A 23,796-nucleotide genomic window follows, 5' to 3' on the forward strand; every position below is an offset into this window, starting at 1 on the left:
TCAGAATGGCTAACATTAACAACTCAGGCAACAACAGATATTGGTGAGGATGCGGACAAGGAGGATCTCTTTTGCACTGCTGGTGGGAATGCAAACTGGTGCAGCCACTCTGGAAAACAGTATGGAGTTCCTCAAAAAATTGAAAATAGAACTACCGTACGACTCAGCAATTGCACTACTAGGTATTTATCCAAGGGATACAGATGTGCTGTTTCGAAGGGACACATGCACCCCAATGTTTATAGCAGCACTATCAACAATAGCCAAAGTATGGAAAGAGCCCAAATGTCCACTGATAGATGAATGGATAAAAAAGATGTGTGGAGTATTACTCAGCAATCAAAAAGAATGAAATCTTGCCATTTGCAACTACGTGGATGCAACTAGAGGGTTTAATGCTAAGCGAAATTAGAGAAAGACAAATATCATATGACTTCACTCATATGAGGACTTTAAGACACACAACAGATGAACGTAAGGGAAGGGAAGCAAAAATAATATAAAAACAGGGAGGGGGGCAAAACAGAAGAAACTCCTAAATATGGAGAACAAACAGAGGGTTACTGGAGGGGTTGTGGGAGACACGATGGGCTAAATGGGTAAGGGGCATTAAGGAATCTACTCCTGAAATTATTGTTACACTATATGCTAACTAACTTAGATGTAAATTAAAAAGAAGAAAATTTAAAAAAAAGTTGGGATAGAACCAAAGTATGTACAAAAATGAAGAGAATCGTCAGTTTTTTAGTTTTACTTAAAATTGAAAAGTTTTGTATTTCCAGTTTGGCTCAGGTCATGATCTCAGGGTCATGGTATCGAGTCCCATGTTGGGCTTTGCACTGAGTGTGGAGCCTGCTTAAGATTCCCTCTCTCTCTCCCCCCCCCCCCCCCCCCCCCGTTCCCCTGCCCCCCCCCCCCCCCCGGGTTGTGTTCCCCCCCCAAATAAAAAAAAAAAAAAAAAAAAAAAGAATACCATATGATCCAATAATTCCACTACTGGGTAGTGGACTACCCAACACTAATTTGAAAAGATATATGCACCCTTGTGTTTATTGCAGCATTATTTACAATAGCCAACATATAGAAGCAACCTCAGTGTCCGTTGCTAGACAAATGGTTAAAGAAGATGTATATACAGAGAATGGAATATTACAAAGCCATAAAAAAGAATGAGATTGTGACATTTACAACAACATGGATAAACCTAGAGAGTATTATGCTAAGTGAAATAAGTCTGAGAAAGACAAATACCATATGATTTCACTTGTATGTGGAATCTAAAAAGAAAAAGAAGAAACAAAGCAGAGTCAGAGCTATAAATACAGAGAACAAACTGATGGTTTGAGAGGGGAAGCGGTTGAGGGATGGACTAAATAGGTATAGGGAAGGGGGAGATATAGGCTTCCAGCTATGGAATGAATAAGTAACAGAAATAAAAGGCACAGCATACCGTCAGTGATACTATAATAGTGTTTGTATTTGGTGAGCATAAGTTAATGTATAAACTTGTCAAATCACTATGTTATATACCTAAAACTAATGTAACGTTATACACCAACTATACTCAAATGAGAAAAAAAAAGGCAAGTCTTCCTTTGATTATCTTGAGATTTCTTGAATTGTGATAGGTATTCGTTCAACAGTTATCATTGGTAATGGGGAAAGTTTACTAAACCAGATTTTCTTTTCTTCCTAGGCGGCGATCATTAGTAGGGTTCAGTGTAGAATTGTGGCTTTAGATCTGCGAGGTCATGGTGAGTGATGTACTTAATTAGTCACTAACTCTGATAAATTTGCCAACCCCTTTGAATACTGTTAACTATTACAAGTTTCAATATGGCCACAGAATAACCTGGTCCATTCCATTTGGGCTCTTTGAGGGAAGTCTTAGTTTCCAGCTTTTACAAAAGATATTTTATAAATACACATATATGTTATTGTTTAGCTATGAAAATGTCCTTTAATGTAACCAAATTCTGATGCTGATGATGTATAAGGAATGTAAATAAATCTTTGCTAGGCTATGGGAGTTACATCTTCCTTAGGGTGCCCAATTATCAAGATGCATCTTTAACATAGAAAATCCTTGCTAAGCCCATCATACACAACCATAAAGTCTGCATTTCATTCCCAAAAGTGAGATTTTTAAAAGAGAATACTCTTGCTTTCATAATTTGTATTTTTGGGAATTTTATTTTTTTTAACATTTTCTTTTTAGGTGAAACAAAAGTCAAGAATTCTGAAGACCTGTCTGCAGAAACAATGGCAAAGTAAGTAATGTAATATTGTTTATACATCACCTAGCTTCCATTACTATTATGAATAGTAGTGTAACTATTTACTCTCCTAGTGAGACTGTTGTACAATAATTAGCATAGAGAAAATTTTATTTCTGTTGTTTTTCCCCTGTATTTGGTGTCTCCTTAGTATTTAATCCTGAAAGAAACCTCCATCTTTCTTGATATATTCAGCATTATGTCATGACATAAAGCACTTGAGAATTCTTTGAGTTACAGTTTAGTTTCTGTTGTCTTTTGCAAAGTTTTCTTCTGTTGACAGAGTTGAATAGAATCTGGATATCTATTGGGAACTTATGCTTGAAAAGGGGGTTGTATACTAAAGACCCTGCCATGTAAGATGTTCTTAAGGTTTCCTGCCCACGTTCTTTATCCAACTTCCTAGAGAGACAAGAACAAGATATTAAAGAATTAATGAGGGGCACCTGGATGGCTCAGTCAGTTGAGAGTCCAACTTCGATTCAGATCATGATCTCACAGTTCATGAGTTAAAGCTCCGTGTTGGGCTCTGTGCTGATGGCTCAGGGCCTGGAGCCTGCTTTGAATTCTGTGTCTCTTTGCCCCTCCCCTGCTCGTGCTCGCTCGCTCTCTCTCTCAAAAGTAAAACACACTAAAAAATTTTTTTAAAAAGAAGAATTAGTGATACCCTGGGCCTCAAAGTACAAGATGACTATAGTATGTACAGTAGCCTCAAACATGGTCACTCATCAGATTTACCTAATAAGTGATTGAAATACAGATGATATGACCTTACCCCAGACCTACTGAATTAGTGCTTCTACCGGGGGGATCTGGACATTTATTTATATTTTGATAAAGCTCTGTAAAGAAATCTAATGCAGCCAGTCCTGTGACTGGTGTTTGGGAACCACTGACCTATATTGTAAACAGGATTCTTCTAACTACCCGGCTTTAATACATGGTCTCTCAAGTATTTGATCAACTTCGGCCAAAAATATCTTGTCCCTTCTTACTTTAGCAACTTTAATTCAAGAGTAAACTGTGTTACCTTCAGAAATGAAACTCATGTGGTCATAGTTTTATTGTTATAGCAGATACTGTTTGTGTGCTATCTGCCAGACTTATTAAGTGTAAATTAAGCACTTATTAAGAATAAGTAATTTATTTAATTAAGTTATTTATTTTAATTATCTACATTATTAATTCTGTAGTGTACATATTATCCTTTTCTCTTGTTTTACCCAATGAGTATACTAACTCAGATTAAATGACTAACTGTATGAGGTCACACAGTTAATAGACCAGAATTGTGATCATTCAACTATGGTGCTTGGCAGAGAGAGAGAAAAATAACAATATATGGTACCATTCCATTCAATGACCATATGCCTAAGAAACCATGAGAAGGGAGCTAAGAATCTGTTCTCTCAGTTGTTCCTAATGCCTTTGTAATATGAGAACAATAAAGCCCAAGATAATCAAGTATGTTGGTGATACCTATTGAAAGATTCGTGAACAATTTTTAAGGTTTCCTGACTGTTGACAAAAAAGTGAAATCCATCATCTAAGTCGCCAGGTTGCCAAAGGGTTATGATGACTTGGATGATGTCCTACAGGAATTTGAAGAATTAATTGAGGGAGGACCTGAAGGATACATTGCCTAATAATGTATCAGTCTGAGACAATCAGGAAAGAAAAATCACAGTAATTTAAACAGGGAAAGTTTAGTATAAAGACTTATTAACTATAATAGGGGATTGGAGTAATGAAGAATTGGCTAATAAGAAATAACGAGAACAGGGGCGCCTGGGTAGCTTAGTTGGTTGAGCATCCAACTCTTGATTTCTGCTCAGGTCATGACCTTAGGGTTGTGGGATCAAGCTCCACATCTGCATCTGGCTCTGCACTGAGCATGGAGCCTGCTTAAGATTCTCTCTCCCCACCTCTGTCTCTGCTCTCATGCTGGCTCTCTTAAAAAAAAAAAAAAAAAGTAGTAAAGAGAACACTGAAGAATATACGTTTAATTAACTTGATTGTGGGAGTCATTTCACAATATACTCATATATCAAATCATCACGTTGTACACTTTAAATATATTATAATTTTATCGGTTATACCTCAGTAAAGCTGGAATACTTTTCAAGAAAAAGGAAGAATAGCAGATATAAGAAGCAGAGAACTATCACCTTGGGCTGACAGAGAACACTAATGGAAAAGGTTGAGATTTAGACCCTGTTGTAGAGGGCAGGACTGTGGCTTACTAACGACAGAGAAGTCATTTGGATGCCACTTTGGCAGAACTGGCCAGATACCTGCCCTCTAGGGTGCAGGGGAAGCTGTTCACAGGGAGGTATCTCACCAGAGGCACTCTGCAACAAAAATATCGGGAATGGTTCCAAAGATCTGCTATATAACATGGTGCCTATACTTAATAATGACATAATCGTGTACTTAAAAAGTTTGTTAGGAGGGTAAATATCATGTTAAGTGTTCTTATCTCGTGCACACACACACACACACAAACACACCCACACACACAAACACACCCACACACAAAGGAACTTTTGGAAGTGTTTATTACCTTAATCATAGTGACGGTAACACAAGTGTATACATATATCCCAACTTACCGAATTATATACATTAATTATTTGCCATTTTTATGTACCAATTTTATCTTAATAAGACTAGGGAAAAATTGGGCCTGGGGGGATGGTGTGCCAGAGAAGCCACCTGTGCTGCAGGATTTGGGCACTGGGGAAGCTGTGTGTGCTATATAGTGCTTACCATGCTACGTGAACTAGGAGCAAAACCTAGTTTCTGCAGTGTCTCTCCTGCACCCTCTACTGATAAAGCTTAACATTATGCCAGCTGGAAAGGAAAAATATTTAAAGGCCTCAGATCCAATTTTGGAGAACATGCAAGGAAGGATGAATTGGAGCTGAGAGTTGCCAGTTGATAACTGGCAAGAAAGGTAAAAAGAAAATAGATGACTAAAACCATCCAGCATAGTTGAAGATGATTACCAAGAACCAGAAGAGCTAATAAGTTAGATTATTGTTGAAATAGTCAAAGCAATAAAACATTTATATGATTTCTGAATTCAGTCACTCTGAAACAAAAATCTCAAAATGGGTATATTTAATGGACAATTAATGTAATTTTCAAGTAGTACTGACCGCATGATTTTTCCCTTGTGTATCAACTTCGGAATCTCAACCGTACATAAAATGTAATTCCCCTGAAAGTAGAAGAACCAAGAATTGGTTCAGGTTGCTCTGATACTCTTTTTCTTTTATGTCTGTTGCTTCTCAGGAAATGAACCCATTATTGATAAGTATGATAGAATCTCCTTTTAAAGCATCTACCTAAATTGTGGCATATCTAGTTACAGCTAGTTTTGTAGATAACATCTGCTTCTTCATCTTTGTTTTATTTTTCTGGAACTTCAGAACATGTCTCAAGGCACTAATCTTGGTAGTTTGGCTAACTTCAATAAGAATAAATTTCTCCTTGTAGTAGATGATCAGTAACCACCTTTTACCTGGATGAAATACACTTTTGCTAAGCTTAGATGCAGTATGGAGTTGCTTTGTTTCAGACCTTGTCCACCTTCATCACAGAACCCCTGCAACTAGGTTACTGAGTATTTTAGGGAGACCTGGACTTAGATAATCTTCTGTAGCATCCATTTATTTTATTATAGTTGTTACCAACCAAAAGTTTTAACTTTAACTCCAAAGGAATATTTTTAAACTATTTTTTTTCACTTATAAAGTTGGGGGCCTCCTTGTATGCCATTCAGATTATCTGCAGGTGCTACAGCTACCCTATTCACATCTGTAATTGTTTTATGAGATTAAAAAAAATTTTTTTAATGTTTATTCATTTTTGAGAGACACAGAGTACAAGCAGAGGAAGGCAGAGAGAGAGGGAGACACAGAATCTGAAGCAGACTCCAGGCTCCGAGCTGTCAGCACGGAGCCTGATGCGGGGCTCGAACCATGAACTGAGAGATCATGACCAGAGCCTAAGTCGGATGCTTAACTGACTGAGCCACCCAGGTGCCCTGTTTTATGAGATTTTTAAGATTAATTTCTTCTGAGGGGCACCTGGGTGGTTCAGTCAGTTAGGCATCTGACTCTTGGCTTCTCCTAAGGTCATGATCTCACAGTTTCATGAGTTTGAGCCCTGTGTTGGGCTCTGTGCTGGTGGTGTGGAGCCTGCTTGGGATTTCTGTCTCTGCCCCTTCCCAACTCATGCTGTCTCTATCTCTCTCAAAATAAATAAATAAACTTTAACAAAAAGATTAATTCATAGCATTTACTTTTTCCATTCTACATACTTTGGAGATCATATTCGGAAGGCTGTGTTTCCTATATCCACATCTGCTCTATTTGGCTAACACTGTATGGGTGCTTGAGGTATATAATAACACCCAGCAACACAAAACTGTCTTTTGAAGTTAACTGACTCAGCCACTCCCAGAAGACAGTAGAGCCAGTGGTCTCTGAAAACATACCATACCTACCTATTGCTGTAGCAAAGAGGGCCTATATGCAAATTAAACCCAGATTCCTACTTCAGTTCTCATTTTCAGAGCTTTAAGGTTTGACTTTGTTAACCGATCCACTCAATTAAAAACGAAGACAGAAGTCAATAAAAATTAGCTCTGAACATCTTTCTAGTTTCTCAGAACATTGTACTTACATTTATGTTCATATTTCAAGCAACTTACTTGACAAATCATAAGTAACAATTAACCTTTGGATAGCATTTATACTTTTCAAAGTAGTTTTCATTCACTGTTTCAGTTAATCTCGAATAGTAAATTATGTGTGTGTGTGTATATATATATATATACACACACACACACATATATATTTAGTAAATCATATTCTTATCTCCATCTTATAGATATCAGTGCCTGAGAGATTAAATAACTAATTCAAGTCCACATAATAAAAAATAAAGTAGGGCTGCAATTCATCTTGTGACTCTAAACTTTACTACGTTAGAATGCTTAATAAAATTGTTTTCTGTTTTATAGTTGGGGAAATTTAGGCATAGAGCACTTAAATTATTTGTCCAGAGTTTCAAGCTTACATTTAAAATAAAGGTATATGAAAATCAGAAAACTTGGGTTCTTGGTCCTGTTTATTAGAAGAGCTAAATGTGTGGCTACATGAATAGATACGGGGGGTGGGGGCGGGGGCATGCTAAGAGATTGACATAGGTATATTTTCAAGATGGCCCAGTAGACCTTTACAGTCTTAGCACTGTTAGTTGCAGACTAAACAAAGGAATTAGGAAAGAAAACGATTTTTAGTGTTGTCAGAGAGCATTCCCAGCTTTGTTTCCTTCTCTTTGCAGGGATGTTGGCAATGTGGTTGAAGCCATGTATGGGGACCTCCCTCCTCCAATTATGCTGATTGGACATAGTATGGGTGGAGCTATTGCAGTCCACACAGCATCATCTAACCTAGTGCCAAGCCTCCTGGGTCTCTGTATGATCGATGTTGTAGAAGGTAAGTTTTCTTAGTACTGACTAAATCAAAATCTTTGATTTATAAGAGATCCATGGTAGATTATTATTACCTTATTTTAATTTATTGATCTCTACTCATCTTGAACTATGTCCCTCTGTCTTTATATCATTTTTTCTGTTACTTTGTGGCAAAGGCATTCTGAGTATTTTTTAATTGACATACAAATTTTATTAGTTTCAGTTGTATGACATAATGATTCAATATGTGTATATATTATGAAATGATCACCACAGTATGTGTAGTTAACATCCATCACCACACATAATAAATTATTTTTCTTGTGATGAGCACTTTTAAGATCTGTCTTAGAACTTTCAAATACACAATATATATTATTAACTGTAGTCACTATACTGTACATTGTATCCTGAAGACTTTTTTATTTTATAACTGGAAGTTTGTACCTTTTGACACCTTCACCCATTGCACCCGTACCCTATATTATATGGTCATTTCCCATGTCATTGAAAACTCTTTGTAAATATCTTTTAGGGCTACATAATGTTTCAATTGTATGTATGTCCCATAATTATATTTAATGTTAAAAAGAAGCTGCCATGTCTTTTATGACCCAGCCTCAGAAGTCATACGATTGCTTATACAAGTCAGCCCCTATTCAGTATAAGACTACACAAGGGAGTGAATATCAAGAGGCAAAAATCACTGGAGGCCATCTTCGAAACTTGCTATCACATCAATCTCTGAATTTTTTTAAGCTGCATCTTTTTTCCCCAAAACATCACTGAATTCTACCATCATTGAGGGCAGATATACACAGTTGGCCCAGTAAATGTAAATGCTTAGAATATGTTAAGTGCTGTGGTTAAAGTATTTGTTTAACATCTAGGTACAGCCATGGATGCACTTAATAGCATGCAGAATTTCTTACGTGGTCGTCCTAAAACCTTCAAGTCTCTAGAGAATGCCATTGAATGGAGGTAACCCACAAATCTATATTGTCTATATTTTGAATGTTAGATTCTAACTGTCCTTTTTCATCAGTTCAGGCACCAAGTTCAAAAGAATAGTTCAGTTTCCAAGCCTTATCTTTATTATAATATCACGTGTGGAAACATTTATGTAAAGTGCAGAATTATTTTTAATATTTTAAATGTTTCACACTTGGCCCAGTTGTCTAAAATCCATCCTTTTTCTAATACACTATAGTACCTCCTACAATTTTAATAATTATGGATTATCTCCTGTCTAGCTATCTCCATTTCTGAGGTAGGAGTTTGGACTAAATGAGACACTAAGGCCTTTTCTACTTCTGATGCTTCATGTTCTGGATTCACTTTCTGTGTTCCAGAGAAAATGGTGGAGAAACAGAGGATGGGCATAGGTTCCTTTCTCAGTTTTTATTTGGGTTTGGGTAAATAAAAACCCTTTGGGTAAATAGTTTTCATAAAAATCACTGAATTGGCTATGACTTCCACTAAAGTAAAGGCTGTTTTGTCATTAATTTATTCATTAATTCAATTATTTGATTAAATACTTATTAAACACTTTGTGCTAAAAGGTGAAATTTCAGAAATGAGTAAAACACTGCCCCTCCCCCAAGGAAATCAATCTTAGGATAAAAAACTTTAGTATCCTCTCTTCCTACCTCTTCTTCAAAATCCATCTCTAGTTCCTTTCCCAGAACCCTTCTCTAACTCCTCCAAACCACTCAGATTACTCCCTCAGTTAAATTGCTAAAGACCTCTGTCTATATTGTACTGTTTACCTCTTAAGTCTCCCCGAAAGGATATGCTTATATTGTTAATTTTCATTCCTGTCTTAAGATTCTTCCTACATCATAAGGGCAGAAGTTATCCTCTATTTCTTTTATAGCATATATAGCATACAGCATACTGCTGGCTGCCTTGGGAGGCAGAACATATCTGTTCATTGAATCAAAGAGATCAGCTGGAAATTAAGGACCTGGTAAATGTATCTGAGGTAGTTTTTCTAAGACAGAAGGTCTCATGCCAAATATGGCTTGCCAAAATGATGTTTGTGTTTGGTGAGGTTGCTTCTATCTCTCCTTGCTCACACTACTGAGGTGCAGGATTCCTGTTCCCTCATCAACACCAAAGATCTCTCCATCTTTGGCAGCCACAGCATTTCAGAATGAAATTGCTGCCAGTTCAGCATGTATCTGAGGCACCCTGCCTTCTTCCCCAGGAGCAAACAGTGAGAAAATTATTCCAAATAACTTTTTTTTAAATTTTTTAAAAAAATGTTTATTTATTTTGAGAGAGGGAGAATGAGCCAGCATGGGGAGGGGCAGAGAGAGAGGGAGAGAATTCCAAGCAGGCTGCACACTATCAGCACAAAGACTGATGTGGGGCTTGGTCTCACAGACCATGAGATTGAACCATGAGATCAAGAGTCAGACACTTAACTGCCTGAGCCCTCCAGGGACCCCCCACCAAATAACTTTTTAAATTTATTCAGTAAACTTTGGTTTTTTAGTCCCTAAGATGTGTTACTTACTACCTGATTAAGAACTTAGGACTTAGTTCCTATCATCCAAAAACTGGGAATACAAACAAGTAAATATTTAAACGCAGTACAGTGAAGGAAGCACAAAGTTATAGAAGATAGGTACTTAATCCAGGGTGAGGGTATTGGTGGATCTTTTCTTAAAAGAGAAAAGGTGGCTCAGTTGGTTAAGCCTCCGATTTTTTACTTCAACTTAGATCATGATCTCACAGTTTGTGAGTTCAAGCCCCATGTCAGGTTCTGTGCTGACAGCTTGGAGCCTGCTTGGGATTCTCTCTGTTCCTCTCCCTCTGCCCCTTCCTCACTTGTGCACTCTCTTTCTCTCAAGATAAATAAACTTTAAAAAGAGATAGAGTCTTGATTCTAGTGGCAGATGTGGGATAGGATGAGGGTTCTGTTTGTTGTATGTTAAAATGTTCTGCGTTGTATAAGAGCCACTGATTTTTAGATCCCACTTCTTGAACCTGAGAATCAGAAAGAATACTATGAAGTATTTCATAATTTTGTACTCGGCTGGATATCTGAATCAAGTTTATGACTCATAGTTATTGTGGATATTCCAGGTTTTAAAAAAGATGTTGAAATGCAAAGCCAACCTGTTTAATTCAGTAAAGATTTAAATCAAAGTGAATTCCCACTTCTGCTTTCTTGGTCATCCTAATGAGAGACAGTAGGTCATAGTCATTAGAAGCCTAGGCTTTAAAAGTTGGACAGATAAGGATTTACACTTTGGTTTCATCACTCTGGCTGCTCTGAAGAAAACACTAGGGGAAGGGAAAGGGATGGGTGTGATAATGGAAGTGGGAAATTGATTAGTAGTATAGGAGAGTAATGATGGTAAGCATAGACTAGGATGACAACAGAGGAAGTAATGTCATATTTGGAATGTATTTTGAAGATACAACTGACAGGAATGCCTTACAGATCGGATGTCAGGAGAGAAATGAGGGGTGGGGGTAGGAGGAGGCACAGCATTCAAGGATAACTTTTAGATTTTTAGTCCAAGCAATCAGGTGAATGGTGGAGACAAAGAGAAGTAGATTTGGGAGCAGGTAAAGGGTCAGGGAATCAGGATTTTTGTTTGGATAAACTGAAATGGTTATTATACCTCTAAGCAGAAATGTCAAGTAGTTACTGTTCTATACTAGTTAGAAGAGGCTGAGTTAGAGATAAATTGGAGAATCATTATTACATAGATAATATTGAAAGCCAAAAGATTGAATGCAGTCATCTAGGGATTTGATATTGATAGAAAAATTCCAAGAACTGAGCCTTGGGAAACTCCACAATATTTAGAGCTTGGGAAGAAGAGAAAGATCCAACAAAGGAAACTGAAAAGTCACAGTTGGTGAGATAGAAGGAAAACTAAAGGAGTATAGCAAGTGTTTATAGAAGGAGGGAGAGAGCATCTGTGTCACATGCTGAGAGATCAGTTAAGATGAGGACTAAAAAATGACCATTAAAATTGACCTGAGGGGCCCCTGGGTGGCTCAGTTGGTTGAGCATCCGACTTCAACTCAGGTCATGATCTCGCAGTTTGTTGGTTCGAGCCCCACTTTGGGCTCTGTACTGACAGCTCAGAGCCTGGAGCCTGTTTCAGATTCTGTGTCTCCCTCTCTGTCTGCCCCTGCCCAGCTCATGCTCTGTCTCTCTCTCTCTGTCAAAAATAAACATTAAAAAAAATTTTTTTTTAATTGGCATGAGTAAAGGTGACCTTGACAAAGACAATCACAGAAAATAAGTAGGCAATAACCCCCCCTCCAAATATATGTTTGAGGATATTAGTTGGGGAAAGGATAGGAGATGACAAAATGGAGAAAGCAAGTAAGATAACTTATTTTTTAGGATAACTTTTGGGAAGTTTTGTTGTCTAGAAGAACAGAAAAATGGGATGGTATCTAGTAGTGAATGTGGGGTTGAGAATGTTTTTAAAAGATGTTTTATAATATCCGCTAGAGAAAAAAAATGATGACACATAGGATAATAATTTATAGCAAGAAGAGATGCAAACCAGTTCCTAAGGTTGGCCTTGAGTAGGGACAGAGGTGTTTCATATATTAAACAGTCATCAAGGGAGAGTATGTGATTTATAAATACTGGTAGATTTGTAGATTCTGTAGGTTGAGTTGGTGGATGGAAAATTCAGTTGGTGGATCTGTTGGTGGATAGAAAAATGAATAGTTCTGATCACATCTATCATTAAAATAGGAAGCAAGGTCTTTATCTAAAGGGGTTGCCCTTTAAAATTTTACATGATTTTTTAAGCTAAAAAATTAGATTTAAAAAAATGCATTCCAGGGGCGCCTGGGTGGCGCAGTCGGTTAAGCATCCGACTTCAGCCAGGTCACGATCTCGTGGTCCGTGAGTTCGAGCCCCGCATTAGGCTCTGGGCTGATGGCTCGGGGCCTGGAGCCTGTTTCGGATTCTGTGTCTCCCTCTCTCTCTGCCCCTCCCCCGTTCATGCTCTGTCTCTCTCTGTCCCAAAAATAAATAAAAAACGTTGAAAAAAAAATTTTTTTTTAAAAATGCATTCTGATTGCCTGCTTCAGGTAGTGTTTCCAGTTCCCCCTGGGACATGAAGCTGCTTTGCTTGGCCCTTAGTCATATGTAGGTAGATAACTGAGAGGCCTAATCTATTAAAATAGTATCTAAGCTTCTGAATTCTATATCATAGCATGCAAGGCCCTCTAAGAACTCATCTCTGCCCACCTATCCCTTTCTCCTATTCACACTCCTCCTTTGCTTTCCCCTGCTTCTCCTTGCACTCTGTCCTCATCCTACTGACTTTTCCACATCACAGTCCCTTTGTTCACAATGTGCCCTCTGTCTGTAATGCCCTGCCCATCCCCCCCCCCTTTTTTTAGAGAGAGAGAGAGAGCGCGCGCAAGCTTGAGCTGGGGAAAGGGGGAGAAGGAGAAAGAGAATCTTAAGCAGGCTCCATGCTCAGCGCAGAGCCTAACACAGGGCTCTATCCTATGACCCTGAGATCACGACCTGAGCCGAAACCAAGAGCCGGACACTGAACCAACGGAGCCACCCAGGCTCCTGTTTTTAAATTTTGAGAGAGAGAGAGCGTGAGACCATCTTCTTTTATCTTCCACTGAACTTCTTTTCTCCTCAGTTTAGGCAGGACATTTTGGGGAGCTTTCTTTAATGTCTTCATTCAGAATCAAGTGATTCCTTTGAACCTTGCCTTTGTTATACTGAAACTATCTGTGTTTCTTTCTCCCCCCTGAATTAGGTGCTTCTTGAACATAGGCCTGGCACATAGTATCCTCCTGGTAAATATTTGCAGAACTGAAATGACTTGAATGTCTTTAACCTAATTTTTACTACTTGGCTTATAGCCATAATAACCAGGTAGGAAGTAGTGGTTATCTCCATAGTAAGCTATATTGGCAAACACAACTTTGTAGTAGATTCCACAGAATCTGCAGAATTATTCGTTTGACCCTAGTGACGTGATAAAATGGTTGCTGAATAACCTCTTTCCCTTCTCACTTTTCTAGTGTGAAGAGTGGTCAGATTCGAAATTTGGAGTCGGCCCGTGTCTCCATGGTTGGCCAAGTCAAACAGTAGGTCTTATTTTTTCCCTATTGGGCTCTTTAGAGACTGAAACATGGTGAGAGAATTACAGATTGCTTTTTGTTATACATCTGTCCTACCATCCTGAATGCCTTTATTATTTTAGATAGTTTTGACAAATGAGCTCAGCTGGGCTAGCGGCATAGCTTTTCTTTCTTTACTTTTTTTTTTTTTTTTTTTTTTTGAAGAAATCCCAAAGCCTATATGATACAGGACTGCCATATTAATGTAACTCTGGGTGTTAAAAGGTGAAAAATCCCAGAGAATGGATATTAAAAATTAAGTGTCCATTCTAGTGCTAGAAGTGATCATTTTATTCTGGTAATAATCTCCCCTTAGCCAAACCTGATTGTGAAGAAATTACAGTATAAAAGCTTTAGCATAACCTGAGTGAAAGCCAGATTCTAAGGCTAAGCTAAGAATATTTAGCCCAGTTGATCTTCTTGGATAGGGTTACATGAGTCCTGGGTATTGCTATGTAGTCAGAAAATGAACTTTAGATGAATTGAGAAAATGTTGCCCAAGGGAACAACAGGGAGCACAGGAGTTGATGAAAATGATAATGGTATTTTTGAATGCCTGCTATTTGCTGGGTACAAGGTATTTTATATACACCTTCTCATTTTTAAGACCTTACCTTATGCAAATTTTCAAATATATAAAAGTAGAATAATACAGTGAACCCCAATGTACACAACGCCTATTTTCAACAGTTACTCATGGCCAGTCTTTTTTCATCTGTGCCCCTATTTATTTACCCTAAGCACAACATTTTTTGAAATATATTCCAACGGTAAGGACACTTTAAACACAATCACAGTACCATTATCACACCTAAAAAAATAAATAGTTCCTTAATATCATCAAATGTCTATTCAGTATTCATGTTTCTGATTGTCTCACAAATAATTTTCTTATAGTTCAAGTCAGAATTACAATAAAGTGATATATATCAATTGACTATATCTCTTAAGTATCTTTTAATTTAGTTTCCACTTTTGTCTCATTTTTTTTCCTTGCGATTTATTTGTTGAAGAAACCTGGTTGTTTGCCCTGTAGAATTTTCCACAATCTGGATTTGCTGATTGATTCCTGAAGGTGTAATTTAATATGTTCTCTCTTCCCTGTATTATTATTTTTTTAATTTTTATTTTTTTTTTATTTCAAGAGAGATAGCAAGTGGGGGAAGGACAGAGAGAGAGAGACAGAATCCCAAGCAGTCCCGCACTGTCAGCACAGAGCCCTATGAGGGTCTCAAAAACCATGAGATCATGTTCTGAGCCGAAATCAAATTAAGAGTCAGACCCCAGAGTCAGATGTTTAACCAATTGAGCCACCCAGGCACCCCAAGTTTTTGGTTTTTGGGTTTGTTGTTTGTTTGTGGTTTTTGGGTTTTTTTGTGTGCCCTGTACTGTTTGTAAATTGTTAGTTAGATCCAGAGATTTGGTCAGGTTCAGCTTTATTTATTGTTATTTTGGCTTTTTGTTTGTGAGAATACATACTGCCAATAGGAAGCATGTAATGTCTGGTTATCTCCTTTTTTTGAGTGTTGGTAACCATTGATGACCATTATGTGGATTCAGTAACTCATTTGCACTACCTCATTTAGTCTTTACAGTACGTCTTTAAGATAAGTATTGTTTTATAGATGAGAAAATAGAAGTTCAGAAAGGTAAAGTAGTTTTCCCCGGATCACACAGCTAGTGAATAACAGCTCAAATTCAGTCTCCTGTGTATTTGACTTCAAGCCCTATATTATGGATTTTATGCCTAAAAATGCAATTTGAGTAGTAATATCTGACAGACACATGCAGTATTCAAATAAGCTGTGAGACTGCCCACATTTTAATGCCTAAATATTTTAAGATCTGACTTGTTTAAGTAGTGATGAAGCATTTCATGAGGAAGTTATATGGCTTGTGTTCAGGTAGTTCAGTGATTGTAAAATTTTACTTAATATGTAAATTTAAGTGTTTTCTCTTAATATGTAAACTTGTGTATATAGTGTATGTTTTAATTGTCACATAGATATCAGATGGAACCTTCCTGCCCTTCTTGATCTATGTGAAATTCCCTTGAACCTCCTAATCCATAGCTGTGGAAATGTAAAGTACATATTGTTTCTTTGTTATACTACTTTGACCCTAGATGTGAAATTTGACACCTCAAGTCCCATAGAAAACCCCCCCACTTGACAAAATATTTTATGAACATACACTTTACTGAGATTGGTAGAGGAGACAGGGAAGGACAAGTGATAACTGTTAAGAATCCACCACTGAAGTTTCAGTGGCCCTTCAGTTTATCCACCTCTTTTTATCTCATTGTCTCTTCTCTTCTCCCTTCACTCTCCCTATCAAGTACAAAATAACAGATTCTTCTTTATCATGCAGAACAGACCTTAGCACTAGCTGCTACCTAGGCTCTTAGGGTTTTTACCTTTAATATTGTCAGTGTACTTTTTCCAACAAGTTCTTTCTAAAAGGAATTATGGTACCAGCTGGTCATATAATAATAATTTTTCTACCTAATTATATAACAGACATTGTTTTTTAGAGGAAAAACAACAGTAATTGGTTGGATCATATGTTCTAATCTCCAAGGTTCAGCTGCCCATGGTTATTGTAATTGCCAGTTTCTATTAGCCAATTAAACGTGGGGGCCTTTTACCATTCTGTTTGAGACTTGTTCTATTGTAAACAGGGTACAATAGAAAAGTACCATGCTGTCATGTTAATTGGGTCTGGATTTGCCTCCCAGCCTCATGTACTAATGAGCCAGGTGATCTTGGACAATTTTTTTTTTTTTTAACTTTTCAGGGCTACCTCATAGGATTGTTATGAGAATTATATAAGATAATACCAGTAAAACTGTTGCCACCATGACTCAAGGAATGGTTACTCCCTTCTGTGGGTCAGTATTGGTGCAAGAACTGGAAACCAGCCCTCAGAGTATAGTCCTACATTGGCCATGACCTTCCATAGCCCTGGCCTACTTCTATACATTTTAAAATGCACATGTTTCACATCCTCCTTCTCCCGGAAGCATGGTCAATTTTAACTGACATTTGATTGTAAAAGACCATAAGTATCAGTATCTCTGAGATAATTTGTATATAATAGAGAGATATATGATAACACTTTCTAAAAAAAAAAACCTAGGTGTGAAGGAATTACAAGTCCAGAAGGCTCAAAATCTATAGTGGAAGGAATCATAGAGGAAGAAGAAGAAGACGAAGAAGGAAGTGAGTCAGTAAACAAGAGGAAAAAGGAGGATGACATGGAGGTGAGTGAAAGCCGGCATTCTTGGAAGGATGGAATATGGAATGGTTCAGAGTGTGTGGGGGTAGGGAAGGGGAGGTGACGTGTCCTTTTTTGCCATTGGATATTTTAGGGGGCGAAGATGTTATAGATATTTAGGTTAACTATAGGATATAAGGCACCGTTGATAGCTCTGACAAATTGGAACATAAAACTTCACAGTATATACCCTCCCCTCAAACAGCTTGCTTTCTCATCAGGCTCTTTCTCACCTCATTACTTCTGTTCCTGAGGTTTATCTCATGAGACAATCTCATTTCCTACTAGTCTATGCTAAGCCCATTAGATCTTACTTATCTTTCAAGGTATATCTCTTAAGGGATGTTTTCTGACCTCATTTTATATCAGTCCCTCTCCAGTATAGCACTGAGAGTCTGTATGACATAACTTAGCACTCTTTTTTGAAATCATGGCTGAGTTATAGAATTGTTTTTCATAAACCACATTCAGAGATACTATGGTCTCTTGTAGTCATCTCTAGAATGCGTAATCAATGTCCTCTAATTTCACGAGAATTTGTCTCCCAACAAAAATAACCTGTGTATTTTAAGCACAGGATCTGATGTTCTATACGAATTTCCTTATTATTTAGCTTGGAGTTGTGTGCATAGCAAATGTCCTGTGAGTACTTGTTGAGCACTTGATTTGAGGATAATAGTGGGAAAGAGTACTTTTTTTCTTGGAAATGGTTGGTGAGCATGAGCAGCAGACTTTCTGGGATGGATTATAAACATTTTACTAATGGCAAATAATGGAATTGGTATACACCACATATTCCTTTACATTTGGAGATGCTACTGTTAGCAAGGAGGAGAGTACATTGACCCTTGAACAACATGGGAGTTAGGGACACTGACCCCCACACTGTCAAATCCAAGTATAACTACTAACTACCCAAAAACTTAATTACCAATAACCTACTATTAACCAGAAGCCTTACCAATAATATAATCAGTTAATTAGTACATAATTTGTATATTTATATGTATCAAATACTGTATTCTTACAATAAAGTAAGCTAGACAAAAGAAAATGTTATTAAGAAAATCATGAAGAAGAAAAAATACATTTACAGTACTGTACTGTTTTCAGTGAAAAAAATCTGCGTATAAGTGGACCTGCGCAGTCCAAACCTATATTGTTGAAGCATCAACTGTATGTTCATCAAATAGTATTTTTAATTTAATGAGGTTCTTTCTGTCATCCTTAAGATCAATAAATAATTTGTTGTACCTCTTTGGAGTTTACAAAAACATAAATAATGCATGACTAATTTGCCTTCCCTACACTGTGTGAGGTGAGGGGAGATCTTTTCTCTCATGTTAACAATTAGAAACTGAGACTCAGAGGGGCGCCTGTGTGGCTCAGTCGGTTAAGCGGCCGACTTCAGCTCAGGTCATGATCTCGCGGTCCGTGAGTTCGAGCCCCGCGTCGGGCTCTGTGCTGACAGCTCAGAGCCTGGAGCCTGTTCTGTGTTTCCCTCTCTGACCCTCCCCCGTTCATGCTCTGTCTCTCTCTGTCTCAAAAATAAATAAACGTTAAAAAAAAAAAAAATTAAAAAAAAAAAAAAGAAACTGAGACTCAGATATGAAGAGACTTGCCCAAGGTAATCGAGTAATATTTAGTAGATTTGAGACTCTGATACAAACTGCCAATTACTTTTTGTCTTTTATGTGCTGCAAGCTATACTAAGTGCATCACATTTATCGTCCCGAGTTCTCGTTTTAGCTCTGCATTATAGATATTATCACTGTTTTTTATAAGTCAGGTACAGATACTTGCCTACAGTCACATATAAATGTTAGCACTAAAACACATCCAGATCCTCTGATTTTTAACTCTAGCTCATTTTTTCTTTGCAGTTTTTTATAAGCCCAGTTATATGCAGTTTAATAAACTCCAGCAGTTTTATTAGGAGGGCAGACTGAGACACATGAGGCAATAAGAAGTATAGCTAAAACAATCTACACTTGAGGAAGGACACAAACCCCAAACAACAGAAACTGCTTATTGCAACTAGTAGATCTATAGATCCTGGAGAACTAATGCACAGCATAATAATTATAGGCAACAATACTATTATAAGTTGCTGAGACTAGGTCTTAATTGTTCCCAGCACAAAAAAGAAATGATAATGTGACATGATAGAGCTGTTAGCTGTCACTGTGGTGTTACAGTATAGCAATATATAAATGTATCAGATCAACACATTGTACACCTTAAACCTACACAATGTTATATGTCAATTATATCTCAATAAAGAAAAATAAATAAAATAAAATGATGGTGAAAATGTTAATGCAAATTAAACTTAATGACTACAACAGAAACCGTCACTTTTTTTTTTTTAATATGAAATTTATTGTCAAATTGGTTTCCATACAACATCCAGTGCTCATCCCAACAGGTGCCCTCCTCAGTGCTCGTCACCCACCCTCCCCTCCCTCCCACACCCCATCGATCCTCAGTTTGTTCTCAGTTTTTAAGAGTCTCTTATGGTTTGCCTTCCACCCTCTCTAACCTTTTTTTTTTTTCCTTCCCCTCCCCCATGGTCTTCTGTTAAGTTTCTCAGGATCCACATAGGAGTGAAAACATATGGTGTCTGTCTTTCTCTGTATGACTTATTTCACTTAGCATAACACTCTTCAGTTCCATCCACGTTGCTACAAAAGGCCATATTTCACTCTTTATCATTACGTAGTATTCCATTGTGTATATAAACCACAATTTCTTTATCCATTCATCAGTTGATGGACATTTAGGCTCTTTCCATAATTTGGCTATTGTTGAAAGTGCTGCTATAAACATTGGGGTACATGTGCCCCTATGCGTCAGCACTCTTGTATCCCTTGGGTAAATTCCTAGCAGTGCTATTGCTGGGTCATAGGGTAGATCTATTTTTAATTTTTTGAGAAACCTCCACACTGTTTTCCAGAGTGGCTACACCAGTTTGCATTCCCACCAACAGTGCAAGAGGGTTTCTGTTTCTCCACATCCTCACCAGCATCTTTAGTCTCCTGATTTATTCATTGTAGCCACTCTGACTGGCATGAGGTGGTATGTGAGTGTGGTTTTGATTTGTCTTTCCCTGATGAGGAGTGACGTTGAGCATCTTTTCATGTGCCTGTTGGCCATCTGGATGTTTTCTTTAGAGAAGTGTCTATTCATGTTTTCTGCCCATTTCTTCACTGGGTTATTTGTTTTTCGGGTGTGGAGTTTGGTGAGTTCTTTATAGGTTTTGGATACTAGCCTTTTATCAGATATGTCATTTGCAAATAACTTTTCCCATTCTGTTGGTTGCCTTTTAGTTTTGTTGATTGTTTCCTTTGCAGTGCAGAAGAAGCTTTTTATCTTCATGAGGTCCCAGTAGTTCATTTTTGCTTTTAATTCCCTTGCCTTTGGGGATGTGTCAAGTAAGAAATTGCTGTGGCTGAGGTCAGAGAGGTTTTTTCCTGCTTTCTCCTCTACGGTTTTGATGGTTTCCTGTCTCACATTCAGGTCCTTTATCCATTTTGAGTTTATTTTTGTGAATGGTGTAAGAAAGTGGTCTAGTTTCATTCTTCTGCATGTTGCTGTCCAGCTCTCCCAACACCATTTGTTTTTTTTTTTTTCAACGTTTATTTATTTTTGGGACAGAGAGAGACAGAGCATGAACGGGGGAGGGGCAGAGAGAGAGGGAGACACAGAATCGGAAACAGGCTCCAGGCTCCGAGCCATCAGCCCAGAGCCCGATGCGGGGCTCGAACTCACGGACCGCGAGATCGTGACCTGGCTGAAGTCGGACGCTTAACCGACTGCGCCACCCAGGCACCCGCCAACACCATTTGTTAAAGAGACTGTCTTTATTCCATTGGATATTCTTTCCTGCTTTGTCAAAGATTAGTTGGCAACAGTCACAACTTCTAAAGTATGATAGCCAGCCATTTAGAGCCCCTCTTAGGGGCATCTCTGTTACAACATAATATAAAAAGTGGTGTTTGAAATGATCCTGAGACATACATAAGAGTTCTATTGCATCCATTTTGGTGTGTGAAAGAATACAAGGTATACATTGGTGGTGGGGGGTGATGTCTAATACAAAATGATTAAAATACGGAAAAGAAAAGGGAAACTTTTTAATTTTTGGTCCTTAAAGCAATAAACTTCAGTTGTTCAGGAGGTATTCCTTTACGTGTAAATCTCTCTTTTTTTTAATTGTTTTATTGAGAGGTAACTTACCCAGAGTATACAATTCAGTGGTTTTTAGTAGAGTCTCAGAATTGTGCAACCATCCCAATCTAATTTTAGAACATTTTTCATCACTTGTAAAAGAAATGTCATACCTGTTTGCAGTTGCTTCCCATTTCTCCTCAACCTTCCCAGCCCTAGGCATCCACTAATCTACTTTGTGTCTCTTTAGATTTGCCTAATCTGGACATTTAATATAAATGGAATCATTAATATACAGTCTTTTGTGACTGGCTTATTTTACCTTAGCATAATGTTTTCAAGGTTTATCCATGTTGTAGCATATATTAGAACTTCATTCCTGTTTATAGCTGAATAATAGCCCTTTGTATGGATAGACCACAGTTTTTATCCATTCATCAGTTGATAGACATTTGGATCGTTTTCACTTTTTTGTCTGTTATGAATAATGCTGGTATGAACAATGGTGTACAAGTTTTGGTGTGGACATAGGTTTTTATTTTTCTCGGGTATGCACCTACAAGTGAAATTGCTGGATGCTAACTTTGTGTTTAATCATTTGAGGAGTAGCCAGACTATCTTCCAAAATGCCTGAAGCACTTTATATTGCCACCACTAGTGTATGAGTTTTCTACATCCTTGTCAGCACTTGTAATATTGTCTCTTTTTTTTGATTATAGCCATCCTAATGGGTATGAAGTGGTATCTTCTTGTGGTTTTGATATACATTTTCCTGATGACTATTGATGTTGAGCATCTTTTCATGGGCTTACTATCCATTTTCTCTCTGGAGAAATGTATAATCAGATCCTTTGCCCATTTTTTCAGTAGGGCATTTTATCTTTTTATTATTGAATAGTAGGAGTTCTTTATTATATTCTAGATACAAGTCCCTGATTTGCAGGTATTTTCTCCTGTTACACAGATTGTCTTTTCATGTTCTTGGAAGTGCATAAGTTTGATTTTGAAGAAATTTATTTTATATAGTTACTATTTTGTTGCACCATATCTAAGAAGGTTTTGCCTAGCCCAGGGTCACAAAGGTTTATGTGTATGTTTTCTTCTAAGAGTTTTCTAGTTTTAGCACTTATATTTAGGTCTATGATCCATTTTGAGTTAATTTTTGTGTATAGTATGATGTTGGGGGTGTAACTTCATTCTTTTGCATGTGGATGTCCAGCTGTCTCAGGATCGTTTGTTGGTAAGACTTCTCTTTCCCATTTACTTGTCTTGCATCCCTTGTTGGAAATCAAATGACCATAAATGCCAGGCTTTGTCTCTGGACTCTCAGTTCTGTTCCATTATATATATAATGTCATATATATATATATGTCTATCCTTATAAGCAAGTGCACAGTCTTCATTATTGTAGCTTCATAGTAAGTTTTGAAATCGGGAAGTGTAAGTCTTCCAACTTTGTTCTTCTTTTTCAAGATTATTGAAATCCCATATTCTTTTTTTTTTTAATTTTGTTTTTTTTCAACGTTTATTTTTATTTTTGGGACAGAGAGAGACAGAGCATGAATGGGGGAGGGGCAGAGAGAGAGGGAGACACAGAATCGGAAACAGGCTCCAGGCTCTGAGCCATCAGCCCAGAGCCTGACGCAGGGCTCGAACTCACGGACCGCGAGATCGTGACCTGGCTGAAGTCGGACGCTTAACCGACTGCGCCACCCAGGCGCCCCTGAAATCCCATATTCTTAAGATTTTGGTGTTTTAATTACTTGTTGTATGCCGGACCATGTTCCTCTTGTTTTACATACATGAGTATTTTTAGTTCATCTTTACAACAATCCTTTGAGATTTTGTGTTGCCCACTTAATAACTAAGAAAACAGGCTTGGAGAAGTTAGGTAACTTTCCCAAGGGACCCACCATGAATTAGTTGATGGTGGAGCTGGGATTTGCATTAAATCAGGCCTGACTGACCCAAAGCCTATCTTCTTAAGTTCTTTTCAAGTGAGGTGTTGAAAAATAATGCAAAGCCTGTGGTTGATGCCCTGTGTGGAGAATCGCATCCTGCCCAGGTGAACATACCAGGAAAATTGGTAGCCAGCTTTCTGCTTCTCCTAGCCAACAATAAGATCTCATTGCATCGATTTGTTTTTTTTTTCTTTTTTTTCTTTTTTCAAGTTTTTATTTAAATTCCAGTAGTTAACATACAGTGTAATATTAGTTTCAGGTGTAGAATTTAGTGATTCATCACTTACATATAATATAACATCCCATGCTCATCCCAAGTGCCTTCCTTCATATCTATCACGCATTTAACCCATCCCTCTGCCCTCCCCTCCAGCAACCCTCAGTTTGTTCTTGGTAGTTAAGAGTCTGTTTTCTGGTTTGCCTCTCTTTTTTCCCCCCTGTGTTCATCTGTTTTGTTTCTTACATCAATCTGTTTTATTACCATTTG

The 23,796-nt window shown here is 37.7% G+C and overlaps 1 protein-coding gene across 3 annotated transcripts in view; it reads left to right on the forward strand.

Moving 5' to 3' along the window:
* PPME1 (protein phosphatase methylesterase 1) overlaps positions 1-23,796 on the forward strand; it is an 89,501-nt gene that overhangs the window by 53,594 nt on the left and 12,111 nt on the right. For all 3 annotated transcript variants that reach the window (XM_040489318.1, XM_040489319.1, XM_040489320.1), the window contains 6 exons: positions 1,697-1,754; positions 2,219-2,270; positions 7,632-7,786; positions 8,655-8,745; positions 13,804-13,869; positions 17,041-17,164. In XM_040489318.1, the coding sequence (XP_040345252.1) occupies positions 1,697-1,754; positions 2,219-2,270; positions 7,632-7,786; positions 8,655-8,745; positions 13,804-13,869; positions 17,041-17,164 (546 nt within the window). The remainder of the gene's footprint in view (positions 1-1,696; positions 1,755-2,218; positions 2,271-7,631; positions 7,787-8,654; positions 8,746-13,803; positions 13,870-17,040; positions 17,165-23,796) is intronic.

This window comes from Herpailurus yagouaroundi, unplaced genomic scaffold, assembly GCF_014898765.1.
Source record: "Herpailurus yagouaroundi ecotype Mexico unplaced genomic scaffold, PumYag 180, whole genome shotgun sequence".
Taxonomy (NCBI): domain Eukaryota; kingdom Metazoa; phylum Chordata; class Mammalia; order Carnivora; family Felidae; genus Herpailurus; species Herpailurus yagouaroundi.